The sequence below is a fragment of the Aotus nancymaae genome, unplaced genomic scaffold (assembly GCF_030222135.1).
Source record: "Aotus nancymaae isolate 86718 unplaced genomic scaffold, 86718_ANA_hifiasm-v0.15.2.pri h1tg000250l, whole genome shotgun sequence".
NCBI classification, from domain to species: domain Eukaryota; kingdom Metazoa; phylum Chordata; class Mammalia; order Primates; family Aotidae; genus Aotus; species Aotus nancymaae.
Window position 1 is genome coordinate 1,621,831 of NW_026988665.1, and position 14,226 is coordinate 1,636,056.

The window sequence follows — 14,226 nt, forward strand, 5'->3', positions numbered from 1 at the left end:
CAAGACATTAAATTTTCAATCAGAACAAAGCCTGCCCTGGGCTCACGCTCCCATCCGTGCGGTGATTGACGGGTTCAGAGGACACGTGGCCTGACGGCTGGACCTGGACCTGGGGCGGGGGCTGGGGGCTTCCAGAGCCAGGGCAGCTGCAGCTCTCTGGCCTCACCTTGAACTTCCCTGTGGATCCTCCCTGCTCGCTGGTGGCTCCCTGCCCCGTGGCTCCTCTAGACGGTGGACGTGCCGTGGCATCCCCTCCCCCAGGCTGAGCACAAACAACTCCCCACCCACCAACGTGCTCAGTTCCTGGAGAGCAGGGCTGAACCCGGGGGCCCTCGGGAGACGGGAAGTCACCGGGTTCTTTTCCATGTGGGAACTTGGGATACAAGACAGCTGACTGTTCCTGAGCCCCACGGATGTATCTCCTCCAGTGGCCTGAGGGCCCACCGTGGAGGGGACGGTGTTGGGGCTGGACAGGCATGGAGCAGCCGTGCGTGCACAGCCCCCAGGAGGCGCGTGGCCGGCGAGGAATGTGGGTCAAGCCAAGAGGGAGGGCTCTGGTCCTTTCAGGATCCCTCAGGAGGAGAGCACCCACCTCTGCCGTCCTCCTGGGGACCCTGGTCCTGCCCCTTTGCCCCCACCCTCTGGAGGCTGCCCCCTGACATCAGCTCCAGCTCTCTGGGCCAGCCCTGGGCACCCACAGGGCCTGTGGCCTGGGCAGTCGCCCCCAAGATGCAAAGCGCTGCCTGCGCCTGGGGGCACCCCCAGCCCTGAGGCCTCCACCTGCCCCCTGTGCCTGGCTGGGATGGTGGTGGTGGAGGCTCCTGTTCTGGACTGAGTTCCAAGCCCAACACAGCAGCTGCAGACCGACCTTGTTTGGAATCCAGGCCTCTGCAGGCGGAGTCACATTAAGCCGAGGCGGTCTTACTCCCATGTAACTGGCACCCTTAGAAGGCCGCTGTGTGGCCATGAAACCGGGACCCAGGCGACGCCTCCCACCAGGCAGGGGGTGGGGGAGCTCTGCCCACAGGTCTCTTCCCAGGACCTCAGGAGGGTGACCTCCAGGTCTCCCAGGGGAGACGCCCCGTCCAGCAGCCCCGGGTGCCAGCCCAGCAACCTGTGCCCGGGTCTCTTCGGTACTCCATGTGGGCAGGCGCTGCAGACACCCAGCACTGACAGGTCCAGATCTCCTCCTCCTCCTTCCGGGGCTCAGCGCACGCCCCGTGCCCGGCAGGCCTTTGTCTGTCCGGCCCCTGCCACCTGGGTAACCCCAGACTCTTCCACCCACTTCCTGGCCGACAGTCTGGGCTGAGAGTCCTCAGATCTAGGGGGCATGGCCCTCCTGCTGCCCCACCAGCCCCAGGCTCCCCAGCCGTGCCACCGTGAGACCAGCTGACAAGCAGACAGCTTGGGGACCCTGGGGAGCAGGTGGCCACCGAGACGGGCAGGCCCGGCCCACCCAGAGCGGGCCCCGGAGGGGAGAGGAGGCCCCTTGTTCACGCAAGGCCCTGTTCCTGGGCCCGCCAACAGCCAGTGAAAACGTTTCCAGCTCCACAGACTGGCTCTGTGGGGCCTGCTCCCTGGTTTCAGGGGCCTGGGAGGGGCTCGGCCCTTTCTCCTGGTTTCCTGCTCTGGGGTGAGCTGGCATCTCCCTCTCCCGCTGTGGGCCGAGGGGAAAGACCGCCGTGTCCCCGTTGGCCTGTCCATCCCACAGGCCTGGCCAGTCTCTGGGGTCCTCAAAGAGGAGGTTTTTGAGGGGGCATAGCCCAAACCCCTGGGCCTCCCCTTGAGGTCTCAGCCACCCACCCTGGACGCTCCCACAGCCCAGGAGCTGGAACCCATGGCACCCCAGCAAGCTGGCCTCTGGGTGCCCACACTCCTCTCCCTCAGACCTCTGCACCCCCAGACCTCACAGCCCCTCCCTCTGGCCTCCCTGCCCCGATGTCCATGCTGCACCCGGGAGGCCCACCGCCCCACACTGCGCCGGCCGGCCGGGTCAGAACCACCCCAGGAAGAGAACCGAGGTCTGGCCCCACCCTGTCCTGGGCCTCATCCCCTTCTCAGAGGGTCTCTCTGGGACCCACCCCCTCCTCCCTCCGCAGGGATCCAAGCCTCCCTCCTCGGGGTTCCCAGCAGAGGTAGACGGTGGAGGAGGGGCTGCAGCTCAGGGGCCTGAAGGGAGGTGGAGGTGGGGGGGCAGGCATTCCCCCCCACCCAGCCTTGGCCTCTGCCCTGGTCCTGTTGCCCAGTGAGATGTGCAGCATGGCCTCGGGACCTCTCCCTGGACTGGGGCTGGGGCATCCTCCTCCGCCCGGGGCCACGGATGCCGCAAAGCCCCCTCAACTCAGCTGGCCAGGGTGCAAGACAGCACCCACGGCTGAGAAGCCAGGGGTCGCAAGCGTGGCTCTGCCCAGACCTCCTCAGCTTCGTCCTGCCGAGCAAACACCACAGGCAGCCTCGGACCCTCCAGGGCTGGCCGGGCGGGCAGGATAGGGGCCCAGGAGGCCCGCAGTCCCCTCCCCTCCCCACAGACCCGGGGCCTGACCCAGCCCAGTGACCCAAGCAAAAGGAAACTCAAGCCCCGGCCCCGCCCTCTGGAGGCATCTGAAGGTCTTGGCAGGCCCAGCCTCCCCCGGGGGCTCTGCACCCGCAGCCACCCACCTCGGACCGAGAGGGAGTGATGATGGGCAGAGCCAGGCCCAAGTCCCCACGGGGGCGACGGGGGGGTGGTCACGGTGCCTCACCCTCCACTGCCTCTGCAGACTGGCCCAGGCACTGGAACTCAGCCTAAAAGGCACCCGACCCGAGGGCCTGAGTCTGGAGGTTCTGCCTTCCGCTGCCGAGGGGTGTCCCGCTCCCCCCAACCCCCGCCGTGTGGCAGGGAGAGGCCTGGCGGGTGGGGGGCTGAGGGGTCTGGAGGCACCTCCCTGCAGAGACCAAGGCGGGGTTTTCCCAGCCCCGGCCACCTGTCATGCTTCGTCAGCCCACGTGAGGGCCGTGGGCATGGGGTGGGTGGAAGGCCCCGTGTCGTATGCATGACACACGGCTGTTGCGACACAGATGTCATCACGCCGAGGCCCCGTGAGTCACTGCCCCAGAGCGGGGACTGCCCTGGCCTCCCAAACAAAGACCCTTTGTCCCCAGGCCTCCGTGCCAGGCCCACCTGTGTACCTGTCAGACGCGCAGGCGGGCAGACACGCCGGTGGCTCAGCAGGCACGGGCAGGGCTGGGCGTGTTCCCAGCTCCCACACACGCTGCCACTCCAGGGTCAGGCCACAGGAGACCCCTGGGGACAGGCCCTGAGGTTGCCACAGCTCAGAGTGGCCTCAAGGGCAGACTGGCGAAGCCAAGCCCGCGAGCTACAGCCACGGGTCACAGCTCTGCCCCCGACTCCAGCCCCCCACCTCACTCCAGCCCCTCTCCCCGCCCCCAGCTCCAGCCCCAGCTCTGCCCCGGCTCCAACCTCCTGCATCCCCTAACCGCTCCAGCCCCCAGCTCCATCCCCTGGATCCAGTCCCCTCTTCCCCCTCCAGCCGCAGCTCTGCCCCCGGCTCCGGCTCCAGCTCCAGCAGCCTCTGGCACGGCAGGTCCCAGGGCAGCGCTCTGCAGACAGGAAAGAAGCCTCTCAGGGGCTTCCCCTAAGGACGGCTCGCTGAGCAGCCCCTAGCTGGGGGTGGGAGACCCCTCTCTGGACCCCCTCACCCAGTTCAGGGAGCCCAAAATGCCAGGGTGGCCATCACAGCTCCGTGGGCCCCCTGTTGACTGTCTGGTGTGACAGGCTCCCTGGCAGGACCAAGGCTTTGTGGCCTGGACCCCAGGAACTCTGCCCACGGCCACTCCGGGCACTGAGTAGCAGGCTGAGGGCTCAGGCCCCAAGGCCCTGGCCAGCTGCCCTGGGTTTGCTCCCAGGGGGCCAAGCTGCTGGCTGTGCAGAGAGTCCCGGCCCCAGGGCAGAGCCCCACACAGACCCGAAGACACACAGGCCATGAACCAGTCACAGGAACACACAACTCTCAACCCGGGTCAACACCGAGCACCTGGGCAAACAGATATTTAAAAAGAAGCACAGGCAGGTCTATTTGGCTCCCACGTGGCCCCCAGATGTCCCCCACACCCCCAGGCCACGCTTGCCCCAAAACCCAGGTGACAGTCGTCAGGACGTGTGGTGCGGTCTGGGGCTCGGGACAGGCCGCAGAAACAGGCTGAGGTTACTTCAGAGGTTGGCGGGCAGCCCAGGGGCCCTTGGAGCAGACCCCCTCCCAGCAGGGCAACAGGGGTGGGGAGAGGGGGCGAAGTTAGATGCCAAAGCCGGGCCCCACAGCGCCTGCCTGTCCTGGCTACAGTGCCAGGGTCCATGCCCAGGCACCCCCAGGTGCCAGGCCATGGCTGCAAGATCCCCCACATGCCCCCACAGTGGGGCCCTCGAGGCACCAGGAACGGATGGACAAGGGTGTCCACACCTGACACGCAGGGCCGGGGCCGGGCCCAGCCTCCTCCTCCCAGTCAGGAGCCCCACCCCGCCTCTCCCTGGTTCCGGCTGCCTCCCTTGAGGGGGCCGGTGCTCCTGGCCCCGAGAGGACGTTCTAGCTGCCCTGAGCTGCCATCCACATTTCTGAGTTCAACACCAGGACAGCACCATGGGCCGGGAATACTGCTTCTGACCTCACCGAGGCAGCCCCGGGGCCGCCGTGCCAGGGCGGGCCGGGCAGGTGCAGCTGGGGCCCTAGGGAAGGGCTCGCCCTGCGTGCACACGAGGCTGGAGGGCTTGTGCAGTGTGGACTCGGGGCCGCTCCTCGGACTGGGGCTCCGGCCGGGGCTACAGATGCCACAAAGCCCCCTCGACTCAGCCGGCCGGGATGCAAGACAGCACCCGCTGCCGAGAAGCCAGGGGTCGCAAGTGTGGCTCTGCTGGGACCTCCTCCTCGTCCTGCAGAGCAAACACCACAGGCGGCCCGGCCAGGCACGGCCCCTCCCAGGATCACAGCAGCAGTTCTGGGAAGCCAGCCCTGGTGGAGGTCACAGAGGGGTCAGGGGTCAGGCTGAGCTGGCTGCTCTGGCTGTGCCCCCGCCGGGGTCCAGGAAGCTACCAGACGCTTGGGACACAACAGCCCAGCTCCCAAACCGGGGTGGGGCACAGGCCAGGAGAATTCCATTTCCCTGGGCCTCTCGGCCCCCCACCCCCAGCCAGCCTAGGCCCTGAGCAACAGCAGCTCTGGCTGGTCTGCGCCTGCCCTGGGGACCCCGCACTCAGGCTGGGTGAGTGACAGGCATCTCCCACCTCCCTCAGAGCCCAGGGCCCCTCCTCCGGCAAACACTGCAGTGTGGGTCCAGGTGGAGCCTGGGCTGGGTGGGCCGGGGGGCCTGGAGCCTCCAGTGAGGCCGCCCACCCCGCCCCAACCTGCCCATTCCTTTGCTCCTGGGTGCCCAGCCGCTGTGGTTAGAAACAGCACATTCCAGGGGAATTGTGGCTAAGTGGCTCATCACCTCTGACGGGGGCAGAAACCAGGAGGACGAGGAGGCAGAAGCCAGGCAGGTGGCACCGGCACCAGGATGCCCCATCCCCCTCATTCAGCCCCCGCCTGGCCCCCACCCCAGCCCCCCTCATTCAGCCCCCGCCCGGCCCCCACCCCAGCCCCCCTCATTCAGCCCCCGCCCGGCCCCCACCCCAGCCCCCCTCATTCAGCCCCCGCCCGGCCCCCACCCCAGCCCCCCTCATTCAGCCCCCGCCCAGCCCCCACCCCAGCCCCCCTCATTCAGCCCCCGCCCGGCCCCCACCCCAGCCCCCCTCATTCAGCCCCCACCCGGCCCCCACCCCAGCCCCCCTCATTCAGCCCCCACCCGGCCCCCAGCCCAGCCCCCATCATTCAGCCTGGCACCCCCCACCCCAGCCCCCATCATTCAGCCCCCACCTGGCCCCCACCCCAGCCCCCCTCATTCAGCCCCCACCCGGCCCCCACCCCAGCCCCCATCATTCAGCCCCCGCCCGGCCCCCACCCCAGCCCCCCTCATTCAGCCCCCGCCCGGCCCCCACCCCAGCCCCCCTCATTCAGCCCCCACCCGGCCCCCACCCCAGCCCCCCTCATTCAGCCCCCACCCGGCCCCCACCCCAGCCCCCCTCATTCAGCCTGGCACCCCCCACCCCAGCCCCCATCATTCAGCCCCCACCCGGCCCCCACCCCAGCCCCCATCATTCAGCCCCCACCCGGCCCCCACCCCAGCCCCCATCATTCAGCCTGGCACCCCCGACCCCTGCCCCAGCCCCTCCTCCCCATCTCCTTGTCTCTTGTCTCCGTCTAGCTCTCCAGGGCCCTGGGTCCCATTTTCGGCGTCTCCATCTGTCATCACAGCTCCCCGCTCCGGGGCTGGGTGGGGTGGGGGACAGGCTGCCGCTGAAGGACCTGGAGGGCCCCCATTCCCAGATGGTGAGGCCGGGGCGGTGCTCAGAAGGGCCTGGCTGGGTGCCGCCTGAGCCGGGGTGCCCGGTCACAGCCCATTCTCGCCCAGGGCTGGGGAGCAGAGGGCAGGACGGGTGAGCCAGGCCCAGCCAGGCGGGGGGAGAGCCGCTGAAAACTTGAAGCAAACGGGGGTGTCTGCGGCCCTGGTTCTGACGCACACTAGGAGAGTGCAGGCCACACCCGGCCTCCTTGGGGCTGCAACACGGCCATCCCCGCCACCCAGCTCCGGGACGCCTCTCTGGCCAAGCAGGGCAGGGGCTGCAGAGGGGAGAGGCCCTGAGCTCCGGGTCTGGGCCCCAGGGGCAGGCCGTGCCCATCAAGGGGGTGCTGAGAGCAGAGAGGGCTTGTGCATCCAGGCTGCTATCCCACACCCCACATCAGGGCTTCGGGACCCTCCCCGCCACCCGCCTCCTGGATGCGGCCCCAGAGTGGTGCCGGTCTCCAGCCCTTGCCTGGCTGGACGTCCCCAGGCCGGTGGCTACAGGCTGAGCAAGTGAAGCAGAGGCCCTCCAGACAGGGAGAGAGGTGGGACAGGTCAGCAGCCAGGCCCACCCCCTGCTGATGGGTGCCCACCCACACACCTCGCTCGTCCTGCCTCACGGCCCAGGTGCCAGCCCAGGCAGGTCCAGGTCCCGGGGGAGGGGTAACAGCCGTGGACTCCAGCCTCCTTCAACCTCCCCGACCCCACCACCCACCAAGGGCCCTGAGATGACATCTCTGCAGCTCAGCAGAGGCCCAGACATCCTGAGGCCGATTTGCTCTCTTTGGTCTGGGTTTCCCAGAGCCAAAATGGGGTGGGCGGGGCGACAGGGCCCAAATCCACAGGGCCTGCTAGGAGGCAGCGGCATGGGGGCCGCACGTGGGGCCCACCCAACCATCCACGGGCAATTCTGGCATCTGGGAGGCTGGTCCTTAGGGCACCTGCCCCTGGGCCAGGCGGGGAGAAGCCTGCTGGTCCCGCCCCTGCTCCACCTGGGTGCCCACCGCACAGCCTGGGCCAACCTGAGCCCACAGGGGTGCCCTTCAGCTCCGCACACCTGTGGCAACCAGCACATGTGAGCACGCGGTCCCGGGTGTGGCCTGCATGCCCTCCTGTCCCACGCAGCGCCCCCCACATCCCCCCCACAGGACGCAGGCCTCCCGAGAGCCCAGAGCTGTGCCGTGTCCCAACCTCGCAGCTTCCAGGGCCCCCAAAGGCTGGACAGGCCCATGGACGGGCTGAGCGGCGCCTCCGCGGACGGTGGTCCTTATCCTCAGGGCCGACGTGGCAGAGCCCGGCCTCCCACCACCGCCACCCCAGGCCGCGCAGTCTGCCCTGAGGTTCTGTGGCCCAGAGTCCCAGCTTCGGGGCTTTGCATGAGCAGCACCCTTCTGCCCTCACCCGGCCCCTCCCCAGGCCTCGGCAGCCCGGCCTCCACCCCGACTGAAACATCCACACAGCACTCAAGCGTGGCAGCCGGGGTGACGGCTCTTTATTGTGATGACCACAGGCACCCACGGGAGGATCCCCAAACTGGCGGCAGCTCCTCGCCCGGGCCCCCTCCGCACCCTCACGTGCCCAGGAGCAGTCGAGAGAAGCTGGAGCCCGCCTGGATGGTGAGGACGGCCCCGGAACCATTGTCCACAAACACGGAGGCGTACTGCCCAGCCTGTGAGAGGCACGGGGACGTCACCACGGTGGGCAGCCACCCCCAGCCACTCGACGGGCAACGTCTGCCCACCTGCCCTGTGCTAGGAGGTGCTGAGGCCCCAGGGGTCTGCGCCCCGAGTGCTCCCAAGCCCTCTTGCTCACACCTGGCCCAGCCTCACACTCCCAGCCTCACACCCCGGCTTCACACTCCCACCCTCACACTTCCACCCGCCCTCACACTCCCCCCTCACACTCCCCCCTCACACTCCCCCCTCACACTCCCCCCCTCACACTCCCCCCTCACACTCCCGCCCTCACACTCCCCCCACACTCCCCCTCACACTCCCCTCACACTCCCCTCACACTCCCGCCCTCACACTCCCGCCCTCACACTCCCCCCACACTCTCCCCCCACACTCTCCCCCCTCACACTCCCCCCCTCACACTCTCCCCGCCCTCACACTCCCCCCTCACACTCCCCCCACACTCTCCCCCCTCACACTCCCCCCCCACTCCCTCCCCCCACACTCTCCCCCCACACTCTCCCCCCTCACACTCCCCCCTCACACTCCCCACCCACACTCCCCCCCACACTCCCCCCTCACTCTCCCCCCTCACACTCCCCCCTCACTCCCCCCACACCCCCCCACACTCCCGCCCTCACACTCCCCCCTCACACTCTCCCCCACACTCCTCCCCTCACACTCCTCCCTCACACTCCCCTCTCACACTCTCCCCCCTCACACTCCCCCCTCCCTCCCCCTCACACTCTCCCCCCACACTCCCCCCCACACACTCCCCCCTCACACTCTCCCCCTCACACTCCTCCCTCACACTCCCCCCTCACACTCCCCCCTCACACTCTCCCCCCTCACACTCCCCCCCACACTCTCCCCCACACTCCCCCCTCACTCCCCCTCACACTCCCCCCTCACACTCCCCTCTCACACTCCCCCCTCACACTCCCCCCTCCCTCCCCCCACACTCTCCCCCCACACTCTCCCCCCTCACACTCCCCCCTCACACTCTCCCCCCCACACTGTCCCCCCTCACACTCTCCCCCTCACACTCTCCCCCACACTCCCCCCTCACTCCACCTCACACTCCCCCCCACACTCTCCCCCCTCACACTCTCCCCCCTCACACTCTCCCCCCTCACACTCCCCCCACACTCTCCCCCCTCACACTCTCCCCCCTCACACTCTCCCCCTCACACTCTCCCCTCACACTCTCCCCCCTCACACTCCCCCCACACTCCCCCCTCACACTCCCCCCTCACACTCTCCCCCCTCACACTCCCCCCACACTCCCCCCTCACACTCCCCCCTCACACTCTCCCCCCTCACACTCCCCCCCACACTCTCCCCCCTCACACTCCCCCTCACACTATCCCCCACACTCCCCCCTCACACTCCCCCCCACACTCTCCCCCCTCACACTCCCCCCCACACTCTCCCCCCTCACACTCTCCCCCTCACACTCTCCCCCCGCACACTCCCCCCACTCTCCCCCACACTCCCCCCTTACTCCCCCCTCACACTCCCCCCTCACACTCCCCCCTCACACTCCCCCCTCACACTCCCCCCTCACACTCTCCTCCCTCACACTCCCCCCTCACACTCCCCCCTCACACTCTCCCCCTCACACTCCCCCCCACACTCCCCCCCACACACTCCCCCCTCACACTCTCCCCCCTCACACTCCCCCCTCACACTCTCCCCCCTCACACTCCCCCCTCACACTCTCCTCCCTCACACTCCCCCCTCACACTCCCCCCTCACACTCTCCCCCTCACACTCCCCCCTCACACTCCCCCCTCACACTCTCCCCCCTCACACTCCCCCCCACACTCCCCCCCACACACTCCCCCCTCACACTCTCCCCCCTCACACTCCCCCCTCACACTCTCCCCCCTCACACTCCCCCCTCACACTCTCCCCCCTCACACTCTCCCCCCTCACACTCCCACCCGCCCTCACACTCCCCGCACTCCCCACCCGCCCTCCGCCCCCGTCCCGGCCTCACCTGCAGCTGCAGCAGACCCTGCACCTGGGCTGTGAAGACCTTGCTCTTGCTCTCCAGGCCTGAGATGGCCTCCAGGGGCCTGAACACAGCCCCGCAGGGCAAGGCGGAGGCGTTGCAGGTCCATGGGGCCCAGACCCACCCCCGTGTCCAGAGACCCCTTCGGGCCTGTGACCGCCCAGCCCAACGGTGGCCCCAGGGGCTGTGCCTGGAGTGGGGGCTGAGGTCACTCACATGTGGCGCTGGCACAGAGACTCCATGCAGATGAGGACACGCACGGCACCAGGGACCCACAGCCGGGCCTTGCCCTGCAGCTCACTGTGCTCTGCGGAGACAGCCCTGGGGAGGGCGGTGCATGGGGGGTGGGGCGGGGACCGGAGGGCAGGGGCTTTGGGGCACTGGGACTGGGCAGGGTGGGCCTGAGGCCCAGAGTGTAGCAGGGACCCCACGCCCAGTCCAAGGCCCCAGTGGGCAGGGGGCAGCTCTCTAATGGGACCCGTGCCCAGGGGCAGGCACCCCGGGAAGCTCAGCCCCAGCCCCGTCACAGCACACAGCACAGCCCCATCCGGCTCACCCACGTGCAGGCTGGCAGAGAACTGGAAGATGCTGGACGCAGGTGCCGTGAACCGACCTGAGGCCAGACTCAGACCGGAGCCTCGCAGGAAGGCACCTTGGGTGGCAGGCTGTGAGGGCAGCGGGTCAGCAGCCAGCACAGGGCCTGGGCCCCGCCCCACAGACCCCTCCCGGGGAAGGCGCCTGCAGCCGACAGCCCCTCACCGGAGCAGGCCTCCCCGGGACCGTCCCTCTCACCGTGGGTGCCGACAGGCGGACCCTCCAGCCCACACCCAGGAGGATGCCCCTGCTTCCTGGCCGCCGGGACCTATCCTTGGCCTGGGCCTCCCAACCCTGACCCGAGGCAGCCCCTTGCCCTCCAAGCCCCCTGCAGACCTCCGACCCACCTGGGGCCCCGCCCAGCTCCCTGACTCTGGACCGGGCTGGGCCCCGGCCCCACTCACAGCCTGAAAGCCATCGCTCCACCAGCGTCCACCTGCCCACCTGGCGGGGGCCCTTCAGCCGGCAGTGAAAGGCCTCGCCCAGCAGCCTCGGGCCCACCCCCGGGGGCCACACTGGGACCAGCAGCCCTGAGAACCGGTGCTCCGCGGCCTCTGAGGGAGGAGGGCACAGGCGGCCAGCGGGGTCACTTCGGGGCCCGGGCCCCTCAGGAGCCTGGGGTGTTTGGGGCGGCCGACCTTTCAGCATCTCCTGGAACTCCCGGAGCAGGGTCTCTGGGGTAGTTTCTGCACCCGGAGGTCCTGAGGGGCTCAAGAGGCCCCGCTGGGACCCCGTGGGAGGCAGCACCGCACCCCGTCCTGGCTCAGGCCCTGCAGCGGCCAGGCTCACCGGCTTCGTGTCCCGGCCTCGGCACCGCTTCCTCAACGCGCCGGCGTCCGGCCGCCGATGAAGTTCAGCCATGTCCTGCGGGCGTCTGAGAACGCAGGTCCCGAGGCCTGGGAGGGCTGAAGGGACGGGACGGGGCGAGTGCACTGAGGCCGTGCCCTGCAGAAAGCTGGGAACCCCAGTGCAGACACAGGGAAGATGCCACAGGCCGTTGGCGGCAGGAGAAAGACCAACAGCCGCCATGGGGGCCTCAGAAGCTGTCCCGATGCCGGGCACCGGCAGGGCAAGCACGCAGGGCTTCTGTGGACACGGCCGGACCCTGATGCCCTGAGCCCAGCCGGGGGCCTGGCCCTGGCTGAGGCGGGGATGGGACCTTGTGGGGAAGACAGGAGAGACTTTTCCATGGGGCTTACTGGGAGTCCCAGAGGCACCAGGCCAAGTGGCTCACAGCGGGGGAGGGGGCATGGACCCTCCCTCCAAGGACCCTGTAACTTCCAGTTCACCCCACTCCTCGGGGTCAGGTCCAGGCAGCTGGGGCCAGCCCACCTGGTTCAAGCAATGGCCAGACACGGTGGGGTAGAGCTGCCCCCTCCAATCACCCCCCGTTAAGCCATCCCAGCCCCCACAGTCAGAGAAGGAGCGTTAAGGGGGTATGGGCTGGGGCAGCCTGGCCCGCAAGCGGACAAGTGCCAGGCTCCAACAGCAAGTGTGTGGCATGACCGGGAGAGAGCCCCTCCCCAGGGCAGGGCGAGCCAAGGGACACTGGCCCACGGCAGAGTCCCATCCTGAGCTTGGCCTAGCCCCAAACACAGCAGGGCCAGGTTCTGAAGACGGCCTCGGCCTCCTGAGTGGACACAGCAGGGGGTCCTCCCAGTGGACCAGACAGGCTTCTACCATGGGAACGTGGAGGACAGGAGGGTGGGCACGTCCCCGTCCCTGACCCGGGCCCGCCCAGGGAAAAACAAGCCCAGACCATTCGAATGCACCCCCCACTCCTCATGCACCCCCAATCTGCTGGCACTCCTGGCGGCCTGCAACATGCCGGAGGGACCCGGTGCCCTGCAGGGGTGTGTGCATCAGCCTATCTGGAGAACCACCCCACCCCGGACACCTGGAGGGTCAGCCTGAGCACGCACCTGTAGCCCACACCCTTCCAGGGAGGCCTGGAGCAGCCTGGGCAGGGGGCGACCCTCCCTTCCCTGGGACCCCTCCACCGCCCCACCCCTGCCAGCAGTGCCAGCCTGGCCCTCACGCCGGGAACCAGCCCATTCTTCCTCAGCTGGCAGAGCCACGGCCTCAAGGCCTCAACCTTCCTCAGCCCGCCCATCTGAGAAATGGGGCCGCAGGGGCTGGGAGGCAGCCGGACTGGCTGCTGCAGAGACGCCCTTGGGAGGCGGGAGGCACCAAAGGTGTGAGGGCCGCGGGCAGGGGCCACTCTGGTGACTGCGTCTCCCCTCCCAGTCCTGGTGCCCGACAGCAGCAGCTGGAGACCCACGGGGGACCCTCGGCAGGACAGGAAGCCCAGGGTGAGGGGGGCTCAGGGCCTTCTGCCTCTGTGAGGATGCCTGGCCAGGCTTGAGGATTTAACCTGCAAGCGGGGGTGCTGGCTACACGGGATCCCCAAAAGCACAAGCGACAGGCTTGCCGTGGTGTCTCCAGCCACAGGAGTTACGGGGCGCCGGGCTCTCGGGGTCTGCTGAACCGTCTAACAAGCTGCCTCACCCCTCCTCACCCCCACCCGGAAATCAGCAATTATAGCCAATAGCAAAGGCTGCTCAGGACGCGGCAGGCCCGGGCCTCAGAAGGCTAACTGCGGCCCCCAACCCCTGCGGGAAGCCCCCGTCGCCAACCCACCTGACAGCTGGGGGCCAGGTCCTGGGCGCAGGGGAGGAGAGGGCTTCCCAGAGGCCGGCGGGTCGGGTTGCAGCAGATCCCCACGACGGGACTCATGGCCGAGGCCTGGAGAAGTGACAGGGCCTGCTGGGGGACGACAGCCTACAGCCGAAGCTCCAAGCGACAGCAAGTGAGTGCCCCGACGGCCGCACCCACATGCGACCCGGGCGCCTACCTTAGGGGCCTCCGGCATCCCCTCGCGCAAAGACGCGGCGGCGGTGGGGGGATCCCCGCGCTGGCTGGGCTGCCGCGTCCTCTTGGCCTCCCGCCGGGCCCCAACACCCCCGGGCAGAGTGAGCCAGAGGAGGGCCACGACCACGGCCCCGGCCCAGCGCCGCATGGCTCCATCCCGCGGTGAGTCCCGGTGCCAGGGCGCAGTCACAGGGGCGGCCGGCGCTCAGAGCCCCCGAGCAGGGACACGGCACAGGGGCACGTCCGGCCTGCGCCGCTGCATGTCTGCAGGGATCTGCGCAGATCTGCAGCGCGATGGTCCCGCTCAGGTCCCCAGTGTCGCAGCCCTCTGGCCTGCTCACTCCACCGCCAAATAAATCCTCCCCTTCCCCCTCCTCCCTAGACCTCACGGGCTCCAAGGGGAGGGCTCACACTCGGATGAGCTGCCAGCCGACCAGTGCCCAACGGCCAGGGGCGATGAGGCGGAGACCCCCGACCCCCACCTCCGCTCCTTGCCTCCCCTCCCCAGACCCCACCCTGACCCTCCCCCCTTCCCCAGAGGTCCGCCTCATCCTGGGAACCGTGAGGACAGCTGACCCCTCAGCCTCCCTCCCAGCTGAACTCAAGCTGGCCCTCCCGCGCCAGCCTCTGCAGCCAGCC

At 69.0% G+C, this 14,226-nt stretch overlaps 1 protein-coding gene across 1 annotated transcript; it reads right to left on the reverse strand.

Moving 5' to 3' along the window:
• Window positions 1-8,002: 8,002 nt before the first annotated feature.
• C1QTNF12 (C1q and TNF related 12) lies at window positions 8,003-13,735 on the reverse strand. Its single transcript, XM_064371934.1, is given in 10 exon segments — window positions 8,003-8,101; window positions 10,108-10,186; window positions 10,339-10,429; window positions 10,679-10,787; window positions 11,121-11,136; window positions 11,138-11,270; window positions 11,355-11,439; window positions 11,506-11,564; window positions 11,567-11,621; window positions 13,571-13,735. Coding segments are annotated over 10 exon segments (891 nt in total).
• Between the last annotated feature and the right edge of the window lie 491 nt (window positions 13,736-14,226).